Below are 16,122 nucleotides of genomic sequence, written 5' to 3'. Positions count from 1 at the left end.
ACTTTCAAATATGAAAAAAAAAATCAAAGGAGGACAGAATTCTCAATCTTGTACTTATTTCACATTATTCTAGAACTACTGGCTACCTCAATAAGAAACCAATCAGAAATAATAGGCTAACTGATAGAAAGAAAAAGGGGAAAAGGTTAGAAATTGCAGAGGATGTTTCTTAGAAAATCCAAAGTTCCAGGTAAAGTACTCTCAAATGGAAATCAATAAGGCTATCAAATACAAGCAAAGCATTGAAAAATATCAATAATCCAATAAGAAACCTAAGAGATAGAATGGGGAGGGGCTGGCACTGTGGTGTAATGGACTAAGCCTGTGGTGCCAGCATCCGCTATGGGTGCCAGTTCGTGTCCCGGCTGCTCCCCTTCTGATCCAGCTCTCTGCTATGGCCTGGGAAAGCAGTAGAAGATGGCCCAAGTGCTTGGGCCCCTGCATCCACGTGGGAGACATAGAAGCAGCTCCTGGCTCCTGGTTTCGGATGGGCTCAGCTCTGGCTGTTGTGGCCATTTGGGGAGTGAACCAGTGGATAGAAGAGCTTTCTCTCTGTTTTTCCCTCTCTCTGTCTATAACTCTACCTCTCAAATAAATACATAAATCTTAAAAAAAAAAAAAGAGAGAGAGATAGTACAGAAAAGCTCAATAAATGATAGCACCATACATATTATAAAATTTTTAGAAATTACCATAACCAAAATATACAAGATTCATTTATAGAAAACTATAAACTTATTGAAAATATAGAGGACCCGAATACTGAGTTTTTACAATACTGATCCTAACCCATCGGGTAAACACCTGTCCCATAGCTGAATCTCTGAAGCACAACTGAAGGTAAAGCTTATTATTATCATTAATATCACATTACAAGGTTTTGTTACCTGTGTGTGTTTATATGTTTACTGAGAGTGGGAATATTGTGTAGTAACTTCCCTATTATACATTTAAATGTAGAATTCCCATCAACATTGGTAATGTTACAGTTACTTAGCAAGAGAACTAATCTGGATTCTATGGCTGTGGATTGAAGTTTTGTGAAAATGAAATTAGAGATGAAGCATGTATCAGCAGTTTATGTTGTATAAAGCACGGTGAGGTTAAGAAAAAGCAATCTTTCAAACTCAATACTTTTTGATGGTCAAGTGTTTATTCCATTGGGTCATTAATGCACCATATTCCCAAAGTATTCTTTGGGCATAGCTCACTTCTAGCTAACATTAAAAGAGAATTGGCCTGTGATAGGCTTTTTGCAGGTTTTAATGATAATTCTGAGTTGTTAGTTAGACTCTCTTGAGTATATCCTATTGCTTATAAGTTAAAAGGCTGTGAAAGACCTTGTTTTTAATGACTGAATTTACAACAAGGTTAGACATGTTAAATGTCAATAGACATTATTGGTTCTACTGCATATTTCTAGACCAGTGTGGGTTTTTTTTTTAAAGGAAGCTTTTATTTAATGAATACAAATTTCATAGGTACAGCTTTAGGAATTTAGTAGTTCTTCCCCCTATACCTGCTCTCCCAGTGTGGGGTTTTAATAAAGAAAATTTAATAAATTTCATATGGAAATTAAAATTGTAATACGTTAGAAGGAACTCACCACAAAAAGCAAAACTGCCACACAGTAGCATAAATTCACTGCAAGTATTTAGATATCAGGGAGGATAACTTTTGAGTGTTGAATGCATATAAATTGAATTAGACTTGCTGCATTTTGGCCAGATTTATAGATTACAGCAAATGGAACTGGAGGCAAGATAGAAGAAATTGGAGTAACTTGTTCACTAAACAGCTCAATATCAGTTGCTTATTTTTGAATGCTTTCTAGGTAATTCCCTAAAATATGAATTGTTCCACTTTAAATCTGCATAATTAATTATGGTTTGAATAGGACACATATAGGCATTCAAGCCCCAAGTCTTCCGTTAAAAGTTAATGATTTAATGTTAATGGTTGGTGGATTAAGGGTGGAGGTTTGGTCCAATTATGGCATCTGATGGTGGGGCCTTTGGACACGATTGGCTTGGGTCATGTTGCCACAGTAATGCAGAGACACATGGACGTGGAGGAAGACTGTGCATCCTGAGCCTCTCTGCTTCCTGGTTTGCCATGTGACTCTCCCTCCTCAGGAATTCTTCCATCTACCACCCTCAACAGACACCAAATTAATGCGGTCGTTCAATTTTGGAGTATGAGCCTCTAGACTGTGAGCAAAAATAAACCTGCCTAAGAAGCTCCTCTCAGGTGTTTGTTTTGGGGACAAAAACCTGACTAATATGATTATGGGAGCTACTTAGCCTGGTCACTTAGTGAATTCCTTTAGGAAGTTCCTCAGTGTTAGTTAATGGATGCATTGGAAGTTAGAATTTAAATTAGGGAGAGAAACTCAGACTATAGCAATACAGAGCAAAGCTGTGGGGCTGTGAGAGTGAGGAAGGAGGCTCTCTAAAGTAATAAGGCCTTCCTTCACGACACCAAGTCATTGTGTGAGGAGCCATGGAAAGACACTAGTGTGCACTTGTCTTTCTCTAGCACCAAAAAACTCTGTCATTGCCAGAATTTTTTGTTTATGGTGATAACTATGATGAACCTACTACAAAAACTAAACATTATTAGACAGACACAATCACACCTTAACCCGTGGTGACAAATGTTAAAATGAATATAAGCATTTGAAGAGAAAAATAGGCTCACAGACAGTTGTCTGGCAGCAATGAGGCCAGAATGTGTAGAGAAATACCTGTTTATTGAAGACAGATAGAATGTTAGGGTATGAGAAATAATGGGTAAGGTCATTGGGAAGTGAAAGCAAAGGGCCAGTGACTAATTAAATTGACAAGTGTGTGTGGGATTTCATTCAGAGGAAATACTGATGGTGAGAGTTGGGCCAACAGTAGTGCAGGTCACTCAGCAATGGGAGCAGAAGGTGCCTGATAAGCAAAGGCTAGATACTTGACATATCTTTTGGGAGCAAAATTTTTTCTTCACTATCAAGGAACATAAATACCGTACCAATGATATGTTCATTCACAACACGGTAATGGGCTAGGAAGAGAGCATCCAGGGTGATAGCTGTGGGAGTGAGTCCTTGCACAAATTCTGCAGAGGAGGCATATGTTTCAATTAGAAAAAAAAATCCATAAGTATTAAAGGATATTCATGTTGCCTTCTTATTCTGATGTTCATCCAACTAAAAGATATGGTTGGTAATTGGATGTAATAAGAAGAAAGCTGAATAAATGAGCAAAGAACAAGTTTTTTTATTACTTAAAAGGATTACCATTTTCAGATGTTACTTGACCTCTTAAGGCAAGCTAAGGCTGATTTTTTTTTAAAATACATCTGAAATAGTATCACGTATTCTTAGCTCGTACTCAAACAAGTTCCATATCCTATACAAATGGAGGAAATGCAATTCATAATTGACAAGGTATGAATTTTTTATACTTTAAGCCATGAGGCTGCCACATCAACAAATGTAATTCCTTAGCAAATATATCTTATGCTTATATTTATGAAATGTACACAATTGACACAGAACCCAAAAGGAATAAGTAAACATTTTAAATATATATGGATTTGCAAACTCCATTCTGGGAAATATTTATTAAAGGAGAAACAAGGAAAGAATGCAAGCAAAATAAGCTCAGAGTTTTCAATTTATTTTGGATTTGGTGTTACTTTTATGGATCTTGCCAAAGCTTGGACTACCATTGGTTGGTGTATTGGCCATGTTTTAATCTGTGTTTTGTTTTTGTTTTCTAATGTATAAGTAGCTACTCCAAAAGGTGGAAAAGATAAATTTTTAAAAGATTTATTTATTTATTTGAAAGTCAGAGTTAAACACAGAGAAGAGAGGCAGAAAGAGAGAGAGAGAGAGAGAGAGGTCTTCCATCTGATGGTTCATTCCTCAATTGGCTGCAACAGCCAGAGCTGCGCCGATCCAAAGCCAGGAGCCAGAAGCTTCTTCCTGGTCTCCCACGTGGGTGCAGGGGCCCAAGGACTTGGGCCATCTTCTACTGTTTTCCCAGGCCATAGCAGAGAGCAGGATCGGAAGTAGAGCAGCTGTGTCTTGAACTGGTGCCTATATGGTATGCCGGTGCTTCAGGCCAGGGCGTTAACCCACTGTGCCACATCGCCAGCCCCAAGGATAAACTATTAAAACATAAAATTCACCTTTTGGAACCCCACATTGTAATGTTGATTTCCTGTTAAATACTCAAAGTTAAAACTGCACAGTCAAGCCAAGAATCTTGGAAAGAAGGACCAAGCCTGACAGGTATTGTAGTCTACACTTCATGCAGCTGTTGAAGAAGGCAACAAAACTTGTTGCAAGGTCAGGGGATGAAAACAGTTGGTGAGTCCAGGCTGTAAGCTGAAAATGGGCAAGCTGTGATGGGCTGTGGAAGTATGTAAGTGTGCCTGTCTGGGAAGCCTCCACACTGTTCTTGTGCTGAGCTGACCCAGTCATCCAAAGCTCTCTCTTTGCCTTCCCTAAGTGTGATAGATTATGTTTCAAAAAACTGCAAAGTAGAACCCACATGTTCTACTTTGCCACTCCCCTATCAAGAGGTGGAGTCTAATTTTCCTCCCATTGAATCTAGGAATTTGCAACTATTTTGTAACTGATAAGAGTACTGCAGAGGTGATGTTAAGTGAGTTTCAGGCCATAAAAAGCAATGCATCTTCTGAACTGAGACACTGCTGTTGGAATCTTGAGCCACTATGTAAGAACTCCTAATAACCAGAGGCATCTATGCTGTGAGGAAGCCCGGGCCACAGAGAAAGACCAATGTAAGTGTTAGCTGCAAATCCCTCAGAGAGCCAACCCAACCCACTAGATATGTGACTACAGGCACCTCAGTTCCATGTTACTCAGTCTTTGAATTTTCCTCTGCTAAGGCTCCAGACATCATGGAGTAATGAGAAACTGTCCCTAGTAAGACTTTTCCAATGACTTTTTGTGCAAGAATCATAACTGGAACACTAGCAAGTAGTAAGCCACGATTCTGAGGAGCTAGCCCTTTCTTAGTTGCCTGTAATTGCCCTGGTATCTGAAACAGCAGTATAGAGGCCAGCACCATGGCTCACTTGGTTAATCCTCCACCTGCGGCGCCAGCATCCCATATGGGCACCGGGTTCTAGTCCCGGTTGCTCCTCTTCCAGTCCAGCTCTCTGCTGTGGCCCGGGAAGGCAGTGGAGGATGGCCCAAGTGCTTGGGCACCTGTACCTGCATGGCACACCAGGAGGAAGCACCTGGCTCCTGGCTTCGGATCGGACTGCACTAGCCGTGGTGGCCATTGGGGGGTGAACCAATGGAAGGAAGATGTTTCTCTCTGTCTCTCTCTCTCTCACTGCCTAACTCTGTCAAAAAAAAAAAAAAAAAAAAAGCAGTATATAAAAGTGCTGCTAATTTTTTTACACATCTTTAATCTATTTTTATTAAAAATAGTTTTTAATAAATTATTTCAGAATTACATTTAATTTATAAATTATATATTATTTCATTTATAAATAATAGCTCTGTGTCTAGAAAGCAAGGTATTTTGAGGAACAATAATAATAATACAATTTATGGATTATTACTTATGTAAAAACACAGTGCTAAGAGATTTTCCTAAATTAGCTTAATTTTCACGATGACCTCTAAATTAGGTATTGTGATAGCTATTTGTGCATAAAAAAAGAGGCCTATATAAAGTTATTTATTTAAGGTCAATGAAGTGAATCATGTGGGATTCTAATCTGGGCCTAAAATTTTATACACTTTCTAACAAACACCATTGCAATTGAGCATTGAAAACAGATCATAATAGTGGATCCATAGAAGTAATAATTTCAATTAGTAAATTAAAGTAGGTTCTAGAAACAATCACTTATTTGAATACTGATAATCTAATCCAAATAATCTGTATATCCTTATTACTTGGAAGGGCAAAAAGGTGGACCATTTGACTGCAACTTAAGATAGACTCTGAGCCAAAACTAATATAGCCACTCAAAGATTGTGTGATATAATAAATGCTTATTGTTTCAAGCTGCTGAATATTGGAGTAATTTTTTATTATTGTAGTAATGAATAACTAAAATGTAGACTTATGAGACTTTTACAGTAAATCAGTAGTCAGCCAATAGTTCTATATTCTGAAATTCCACTGTATAATCTGCTTTCCAGATTTTTTCTATTTTTTATTTTTTATCTTTATTTTAATTTTTATTAGCTTTTAATAGATTCAATGTGCATTGTAGACTTTTCTAAGAACATAATGATGGCCGGTGCCGCAGCTCACTAGGCTAATCCTCTGCCTTGCGGCGCCGGCACACCGGGTTCTAGTCCCGGTTGGAGCACCGGATTCTGTCCCGGTTGCTCCTCTTCCAGGCCAGCTCTCTGCTGTGGCCAGGGAGTGCAGCGGAGGATGGCCCAAGTCCTTGGGCCCTGCACCCCATGGGAGACCAGGATAAGCACCTGGCTTCTGCCATCGGATCAGCGCAGTGCGCCGGCTGCAGCGTGCCGGCCGCAGCAGCCATTGGAGGGTGAACCAACGGCAAAGGAAGACCTTTCTCTCTGTCTCTCTCTCTCACTGTCCACTCTGCCTGTCAAAAATAAATAAATCAATAAATAAATAAAAAATAAAAAAATAAAAGAACATAATGTAGTCTATTCCTTCCTCCTTCCTTCCCCTTTCTCCTATCCTCCTTTCTTCTCTTTTTTTTTTGTTTTTTAGTTTTTGAGATAATGTATTTTAAATTAACATTACAGTAAAAGGGCTTAATACAACAATGATAGTCCTAATCCTAAGCCTTAGGGGAATCAATCTCTTTTAGTAGCTAGTATGGCATAATGACAATGAATTTCAGATAAGTGATTTAGAGTCCTGAGTTCGAGTCTTAGGTTGACCTGTGACCTCATACAGGTATAATTCTCTGAGTATCAGTTTCCATACGATTAAGTAGGCAGTTCCGAACAGGCTCTCCAGGTGGTGGACCAAGTATTTTTTTTTAATTTATTTGTATGTATCTCATAAATACAATATTAGGAACATAGTAATTCTTCCCACCCACTCCCCCTTCTTCCTCTCCCCTCTCCTGTTTGGTCTGAGAAAGAAAAGGAAAAAGGAAGGAAGGAAGGAAGGAAGAAGGGAGGGAGGAAGAAGGGAGGGAGGAAGAGAAAGAGAAAGAGAAAGAGAGAGAGAGAGAGAGAGAGAGAGAGAGAGAGAAAGAAAGAAAGAAAGAAAGAAGTAAAAAAACTAAGAAAACTGTTCCTCAACAGTCTAAACAAGGGCTGTTCTTTGTTATTGCTTCTAGAAGGTGTTTTTGCTTCCCTCCCCCACCTTCTTCTTTTCCCTTCCTTCCTCCCCCTACTTTCCTTTTTGAAACTGAATTGTCTTTAAAGAAGAACCCAAGGATGATACATCTTTTGTGAGCTCTTAGACATGACTGTAACTTATGAGACATAATAATATCCTTCTTCTAATACACAGAAAAGGAAGTGATTCTTGAGAACAAGTTTTACTATTTTTTTTTTCTGACAGGTAGAGTGGACAGTGAGAGAGAGAGACAGAGAGAAAGGTCTTCCTTTGCCATTGGTTCACCCTCCAATGGCCGCCGCGGCTGGCACACTGCGGCTGGCGCACCGCGCTAATCCGATGGCAGGAGCCAGGTGCTTCTCCTGGTCTCCATGTGGGTGCAGGGCCCAAGGACTTGGGCCATCCTCCACTGCACTCCCGGGCCATAGCAGAGAGCTGGCCTGGAAGAGGGGCAACCAGGACAGAATCCGGTGCCCCGACCAGGACTAGAACCCGGGGTGCCAGCACGCAAGGCGGAGGATTAGCCTAGTGAGCCGCGGTGCCAGCCCAAGTTTTACTATTAAGTCTCATGATACAACTCTTTGTGGACAGAGGTCCTGCATGGGAAGCTAGTGCACAGTGACTCTTGTCATTTATTTAACAAATAACACTCTTACATATGACATCAGTGATCACCCAAGGCTCTTGACGTGAGCTGCCTTGGCTGTGGAAGCCTTTTGCATCCAGGAGCTCGACAAGGCCATAAGCTAAGTGCAAGTTCTCTCCTCCCTTTAGAAAAAAGTACCTCCTTCTTTGGTGGCCACTTCCAAGTGTTTCTAAATGGTACTTTTACTCAGTGTTTCATGAATGGTTGGCCTTGAGAAAGTTGTGTTGCCAAAACAATTTGGTATTGGCTATATACAGGTTGGTAAAAACATCCTAAATTTTTGACAATTTTAGCATTATAAATTTCAAATCCTTTCCTTCTTAATGAAAAAGGGATTGTGATTTTCATCATTTTTAGAGGAAGAACAGTATTGCTTCATATTGTTTTGCTTTGCACAATTAATATATGCAAAGTACTTAGAACAGTGCCTGGCACATTGAATTGCCAAATAAGTATGAATTGTTATAATAATAATAATTTGCTCCAAACTCCCACAGTGCCCAAATCAGAGCATTCAGTGAACACTTTGACCTACTTTTAACATAACAGTTAATATATGGAATAGATACCAAGCATCTATAGGGTATGATCCATGAAAATTTCCAGATATATAAAAAAAAAACCACATTTCTTTTCTTTTTACTCATTAAATTACATATTACTCAGAGGAAAATCATCAACATGATTCTGGTAGTTTATAATAGTTCTGACACTTCTCTTCATAAAGGGTACTTTTCTACCTCAGCTCTAATGCTGGCCAACAGCTTGACCTTGGCCTTCTGTCTACACTCCTACATTTTTTAAAAAATGCACTGATGGAAATGAAGTCTCTATGGAAATATGGATGATTCCATGATAATAGAAATGTTCAGAGTCCATTACTACTGATGGCTGTGTTCTCATTATGTTTTCCCTAAGCCATAACTATTTAAAATGTTACTGTTAGCATTCTTAGTTGTCCCATTTGTTGGGATATAACTCTCCCACTTAAATACATAGAACAAATCATATTAATTAAAATAAATTGCTTGGACAGTTGAGTGGTACTGCAGATTGTCTCAGAAGTCTATAAATTCAAATTAAGGGTTTTGCTGCTTGATCCTGAGCTTGGAAAGATTCCTTTTACTGTATTAGTAGTAGCTAAAGAAATTAACCAAGTTGCAAAGAAAAATTCACTTGCAGAAGTAGCTGGGTAAACTGAATATATGTATAGCTAGTTATTTTAATCACATAAAATCTTGGCTGAAGCAAGCAACCAAACTGCTAATTCATGATGGCAAGCCTTGATATTTAATAGTAATGAGTATGGCCTTTCATAGACATAACTATATTTGTTACTATATATTTAAAATATACAATTATACATTTATATTTAGTCTATTTATATATATTTTATGAAATACAAGAAGAGCCTTCAAAAAGTTGATGAAAAATGCATGTTATGGAAAAACTATGCATGAAATTCCAAAATTTTTTTGCACCAAAATAAACTTCTTTTAATTCCATGTTCCATGAACTTTTTTGGAGTCCCCTCATTTATCACATGAGCTTCCAGGGTTCTGAGTGGTGCACTGAGTTAACAAACTGATATATTTTTGTAAAGTAACAAGCTACATTTTCTGTATCAAAGTGTTTTATTAGGTCAAGAAAATTTGGGGGGCGTTGAAGTAATTCCATCTGCCTATTTTAAGAAAAACTTATGTTTTGTAACTTCCAAAGGCAAAGCTGTGACTACCATTTAGAATATTCTATAAAAATTTAACATCCTTTACATTTCATGGAAACTTATACGATATTTAAAAAAAAAGAAAATCCCAATCTATGTTTTTTAAAAGATTTATTTATTTATTTGAAACACAGAGCAACAGAACCAGAGAGAGAAAGAGAGAGAGAGAGAGAGAGAGAGGTCTTCCATCCACTGGTTCACTCCCCAGATGGCCACAACAGTTGGGGCTGGGTCAGATCAATGCCAGAAGCCTAAAACTTCATCCTTGTCTCCCGCATGGGTGGCAAGGACACAAGTAATCGGACCATCATCATTCCTAGGCATGGTAGCAGAGAACTGGAGAGAAAGCTGAGCAGTCAGGACTCAAAACACTGCTCAGATATGGAATGCGGGTGTTGCAAGCGGTGGCTTAACCTGCTGTGCCGTAATGCTAGTCTCCCCTCCTGCTCACCGCATCTATTCTTACATTTGAAAATGTAACAGTATACATAAATTATATTGTAAATTTGTATTTGCCTTTTTTACGGGTATATTGCCTTCCCATTTGAACTCCCCCTCTAAACTACCACTTGAGGAAATAACTAAATTGAGTCACAAATAATTTCAAAGCAACTCTGTGATTCCTTATCCAAGGGAGATTTTTGCCTCCCATTCATCGACCAAAGCCCTTACTGCTTAAAATGGTGTAAGACTTGAAACTCCCATGAAGAGCCCCTATTATTTTATTACTTTTGAGATTTAACATAAAGCTCAGAGAAAAACAAGACTCCTAAAGTGTTAAAAATTACAACCTGGGGTCAGCGTCGTGGTGCAACAGATTAAGCCACCCTCTGTGATGCTGGCATCCCATATTGGAACACCATTTCAAGTCCTAGCTGCTTCATTTCTGATTTGGCTCCCTGCTAATGTGCCTGGGAATGCAGCAGAGGATGACCTAAGTACCTGGGCTCCTGCCACCCATTGGGAGACCTGGATGGGGTTCTTGGCTTCTGGTTTCCACTAAGCCCTGGCCACTGCAGCCATTTTGGGGAGTGAAACAGCAAATGGAAGACTTTCTCTCTCTCTCTCTCTCTCTCTCTCTGCCTTTCAAATAAATAAATCTTCCAAAAAATTGCAACCTGTAAGGAAACTAAGTGATTCTATTTTAGATAACACCCAACTAAGCAATAAATCAACTGTTTCAAGTTATGTAAGAAGCATAATGTTGATTTCTCCATTTTCACTAAACATATACTAAAGGGGATGGACTGAGACCGTGCACATTTCTTTTTAATTTTTTTTTTAAGATTTTATTTATTTATTTGAAAGGTAGAGTTACAGACAGTGAGAGAGACAGAAAGAAAGGTCTTCCTTCCATTGGTTCACTCTCCAAATGGCAGCAACAGCCGGAGCTGCACCGATCTGAAGCCAGGAGCCAGGTGTTTCTTCCTGGTCTCTCATGCGGGTGCAGGGCCCAAGCACTTGGGCCATCTCCCACTGCTTTCCCAGGCCACAGCAGAGAGCTGGATTGGAAGAGGAGCAGCCAGGAGTAGAACCGGCAACTATATGGAATGTTGGCACCGCAGGCAGAAGATGAACCTATTATACCACTGTGCCGGCCCTCATATTTCTTAAAATTTGGATTTTAAAACATTAGTCAAAAGTGGTTATAGATTTTCATTGTCTGGAAAGCATATCAGGAAGAGGGCAAGTCTCACTTGGTGAGTGTATAAAGATCTGTCTTCAGGGGAAGAGACTGGCTCCAGTCCTGTGGTTCTGTGTGGGAAAAAGAACGAGCTATGAAGAAATAGTGCCATTTAAACTGAAGCTGCTTCTTCTGGTTTATGATAGATTTCTCAGAACTATCACGGATCACAATGCAAACATAGGAAAGCCTTCTGGCGACTGTTCCTTAAAGTTTGTCCTCTGGGACTAAGTGCTCTCCAGAATCACCTTCGTAGAGAAACATCTTTCCTGAGGAACATCCAATTCTACAGTTTCGAATCTCATCACAGAATTTGATAATGACTTTGCTCAAAATAATCAGAGTGCTTTCTACCATTAATGCTGCTACCTTTCCAAAGAATAAAGACAGACATAAATTATTCCCCAAGGTTATCCCAAATTGCTCCATGGGTCAAGGAATAAATGACCAAATTATGCTTTTTCTACAATTACAAAGATGAAGCCTAAATACATGGCACCAATGCTTTTGATTCCCACTGCCATTTTGTATCTAAAATGAAACAGAGCACAAAATCTTTATGGGATTTTGAATATGGATTTGAAATAAATATACAGATCACTCTGCCTGATGGACTCTCCCCATCTGAATAAGCTCCCTGAAGACAAGACCATTTCCAGCTCTTCTCACTTCTGTTCCCTTGACAGTGTTTGAACTCAGCAGGCTCTCAGTAAAAGTTTGCTGAATGAGTAGGCAAATTAATTACGTGCAGTAAAACTCTATTTTAAAATGTCGCGCATTGTGATACATATCAAATAGACCACAAACCAGGGCAGAGAGCTCAAAACATAGGCTGTGTGGATTAAAGCCCAACATAACCGATGACTTATAAAGCCCGTTAATTGCAGCTTCTAACAGGAGCCCACTGTAAGTAATTTCCTACTATTTCCATCCATTCAGAGTTTCCCAGCGTTATCATTGGAGCCAATCTTGTAGTTCTCCTGTGTTTACACACCATATCCTGAGAACTGGAACAGTATGAAAGGACCATCTGCATCAGAAAAGAAAGATTTCAGTTTCTTTAATTATGTATTATGCATTTTGGCCCATTACAGTTGAGACCTAAATATTCCATTATTCTCAGTTAATTACACAAACCAGAATGAAAAGATGAATGGTTATGTTTTATGTTTACACCAAAATAATCTTACCTTTTAATTCCATTTTCCCAGAAACTTTCTGAAGTGTCCTCCCATATCTATATTTCATATTCATAGGATTGAAGTGGGATTGCAAATGACCAAGAACCCGAATTGCGGAAGTTTTGCACAAAAATGAAATGTAAAGATACTGCTTTTGAGCTTGGGTCACAGATGAATTACTGAAGTGGAGATGATAGCTGATCATGTGGGCTTTCCAAGGGAGAACAGAAGGGAGGTCTTAGCTGACCCCAAGAGAAGCCCACAGGGGTAGAACAGAAAGCAGAAAAGAACAGAGATATCTTTCCCCCCTCCGATATTCACCTCCATTGGAAGCCACTCTGAACTGTGCTGTATAGAGAAGAGAAGGACCGAAGAGTAACCACTATGACTTCACTTTTCACTCCTCAGCTACCAACTGGTAGACAATTTGAACTCATTAGTTTGGCCAGATGGTTAATGTTGCTGAATAGTACAAACGACTAATAAATAATAGTAGAACAGTTTACAAATACAAAGTGCTACATAAGTGTTTAATAATAACATCGAATCAGGAGGCTTATTTCATTACCTTTTCATATTCAAATATTTTATTGACGTTTCAGGAGAAGTGTCAATAATATAATCAAATGCCATTATTATGTTTGAAAACATAACAAAGGGATTATAGGGAAACAACACCAATCTTGACCACTGCAGGCTGAACAAAGTGGACCAGCATGAAATGTCTCCTCCATGAAAGATGAAGGAGTGACAACATGATCATAGATACGTATAACTGGATACTAGTGAGACCATTGTAATACTTAGCAATTTCCTTTCACCTATATATGAGTCAGCTTTTCATTACTACAACTAAAATGCCTGAGAAGAGCTAACTGATAAAGTAAAAGGTTTATTTTTGCTCATGATTTTAGAGGTTCACAGCCCAAGGCCAAGTGGCCCCATTGGTCACCTGACATCTGATGAAGGTGATGGATGGCAGAACTCATGCAGAGAGGTCATGTGGTGTGCCAGGAAGTAGAAAATGAACAGTTAGTTGGGCCAAACAGATTATATAAACGACCCTCGGGGCCGGTGCTGTGGCATGGTAGCTTAAGCCTCTGCCTTTGGCACCGGCACCCCTTTTGAGCACCAGCTTGAGTCTCGGCTGCCCCACTTCTGATATGGGAAAGCAGCGGAAGATGGCCCAAGTGCTTGGTCACTGCACCCATGTGGGAGACCTGGAAGAAGCTCCTGGCTCCTGGCTTCAGATTGGCCCAGCTCCGGCTGTTGCGGGCATTTGGGGAGTGACTAGTGGATGGAAGACCCCTCTGTCTCTCCCTCTTTCTGTCTATAACTCTGGCTCTCAAATAAATAAATCAATCTTTAAAAAAACCAAAACAAACAAAGCAAAAAAAAAACAAATAAAACCCCCAAAAACATAATAAATCTTTTTTTAAAAAAATAACGGATCCTCTCATGGGAACCACCTTCCAAGAACAAGGCCTTATGAACTAAAGACCTCCCTCTTGGCCCCCCTCTCAGACATCATAATTGGATCTACCCATCATCCTGGCTCAAAAATTGGTAACAGTAATGCATGAACCATTGATGTAAGACTTCAGGGCTTAAATGTCTGCCTGAGTTTGGGGAGTCAAATCATGTGCAAACTATTGCAACCTCCACACTCGTTTTTATAAGAGAAAATTTATCACATAAAACAATGTGAAGGACTCAGGGCAGGAGAAAAACCAGCAAGACAGGAAATCTAAGGAAACCACTTGATACAAATAGAGTTTCCCAAAATAAGACTAGCATCATGAAACACCTGGTATTCATTGCTCAACCATCGTTGCAACAATGCACTGAAGTATAAAATAGCTAGTATCCCCTATTTTGCATATGAGAAAACTGCTGTACAAAGAATTTAGGAAATTGTCCACTATCACACAGCTAGTAAGAGGCAGAGGCAGAGGCAGAATTCAAACCTAGACAAAATGATTACAATGTTTACTAGGAAGAATTTGGGGAAAGTTCTTTTACCCTAATAAATTAAAACAAGAACAGCCTTCTTCTTTCTACTTTCTCCAGAAAAAAAGATGTGATGGCAGAAGCTACAGTAACCACCTTGGTACCATGAGGTAAAGTATAGGAGGACCATAGAGACATTAGCCCAGCTGTTGTTAAGCTACTTAACCCATGCCAATTCTGGATTTCTTGTTATATGAGAAATACAGCCCACTATTTGTTTAACCCACTACAGAAGGTTTTATCCTATTTTTACCCATAAACAATGTGCCTAATAATAACAATAATAATACTTATCAATGAACCAGGCATTTGTAAGTTATCTGATGTGTACTTACTCATTTTACCCTAATTACAACTCTATGAAGCAGCCATGTTAGTCTTCCCATTTTATAGGTAAGGAAATGGAGACACAGTCTTCCCTGGCTTGCCCAAGGCCACATAGCTTGCAACAAAGAATATTCTAAGTAATGAAACAATAAAACTATCTCAATTAAAATTGAGAATTAGAAAGGGGATCTTAGTATATTGGTATTCCCATTAGTATTCAGTGTTGCTTGGAGACTGCAGAGCCAGTGTTTCTCAGCAGGGATACCATGGACATGACTAGAAGACAACTCTGTGTGGGAATGTCACGTATCAAAAATGTTGCTACCTCTGTTCTCTGGATCCTGGTAGAAGAGCTTTGTTGATAGTGTCCACCAGAAATGTCCACCGCATTTCCCCAGAGAGAGGCAATCTCACCCCAGTCAAGAACCACTGGTCTACAGCAATGGTTGGTGAACTTTCTCTGTGAAAATCCAAAAAGTAAACATTTTCAGTTTTGTGGGACATATGAGGGTACTACAAAAAGTCTGTTAAAATAATGTAGTTAAATAAGGTTTTTTTGGTGCAAAAAAAAAAACCCACTGTTGAAATCCATGCATAGTTTTCTCATAATTCACATTTTTCACTTTTGTAAGACCCTTCATATACATGATCTTAATCTTTTTTCACCAAAAGAAACTTATCCTGTAATTCCATTTTTTAAAATGTATTTGAGAGACAGAGATAGGGATAGATCTCCCATCTACTGCCTACAACAGCTGAGGCTGGACTGGGGGTGAAGCTGAAAGCCAGAAACACAATCCATGTCTCCTACATGCTTGGCAGGAACCGGATTACTTGAGCCATCACCACTGGTTTTCCAGGGTCTGCATTAGCAGGAAGCTGGAGTCAGGAGCTGGAGCCAGGATTTAAACCCAGGCATTATGATGTGGAACACTGGCTTCTTTCCTGCTAGACTAATACCTGCCTCCCTTACTTCCGTTTTCCATGATTTTTTGCAGTATCCTTGTACAATCTCAGTTGGTCTGAATAGCTGCTACTGAACTCTGATATTATTGAGAGAAATCAGTTATAGACAAAAATCCATAAACAAATGAGTATGCCTTTGTTCCAGTCCAACTCTGCTGACCCTGTTTCAAAGATGGTAGCCCTGAGGCACAGAGAGGTTAAGGCACTTACCTGAAGAGATACAAGTAAGTGGTAGGTTTAGATTCAACCCAGAGACTGATTTCAGGACT

General features: G+C 39.3%; 1 protein-coding gene and 1 long non-coding RNA gene across 16 annotated transcripts in view; one reads left to right on the top strand and one right to left on the bottom strand.

Moving 5' to 3' along the window:
* KIAA0825 (KIAA0825 ortholog) overlaps positions 1–16,122 on the top strand; it is a 448,051-nt gene that overhangs the window by 425,265 nt on the left and 6,664 nt on the right. Inside the window, exon 22 of one of the 14 annotated variants that reach the window (XM_070056459.1) lies at positions 14,621–14,670. The exons of the other annotated variants lie outside the window; for them this stretch is intronic. Within the exon in view, the coding sequence (XP_069912560.1) occupies positions 14,621–14,669 (49 nt within the window). The 3' untranslated portion in view covers position 14,670. The remainder of the gene's footprint in view (positions 1–14,620; positions 14,671–16,122) is intronic. 14 annotated transcript variants of the gene reach the window in all.
* Positions 12,112–16,122, bottom strand: part of LOC138845140 (uncharacterized) — a 34,949-nt gene continuing 30,938 nt past the window's right edge. Inside the window, exons 2-3 of one of the 2 annotated variants that reach the window (XR_011381932.1) lie at positions 15,213–15,347; positions 12,112–12,399 (exon numbers count right to left, since the gene is read on the bottom strand). This is a non-coding gene — a long non-coding RNA (uncharacterized lncRNA). Of the gene's footprint in view, positions 15,348–16,122 lie in introns of both variants that reach the window. The other variant, XR_011381931.1, reaches the window with a different exon arrangement.

The sequence above is a fragment of the Oryctolagus cuniculus genome, chromosome 14, assembly GCF_964237555.1.
Source record: "Oryctolagus cuniculus chromosome 14, mOryCun1.1, whole genome shotgun sequence".
In the NCBI taxonomy this organism is placed as follows: domain Eukaryota; kingdom Metazoa; phylum Chordata; class Mammalia; order Lagomorpha; family Leporidae; genus Oryctolagus; species Oryctolagus cuniculus.
This window is presented reverse-complemented; position numbering and strand designations above follow the sequence as displayed.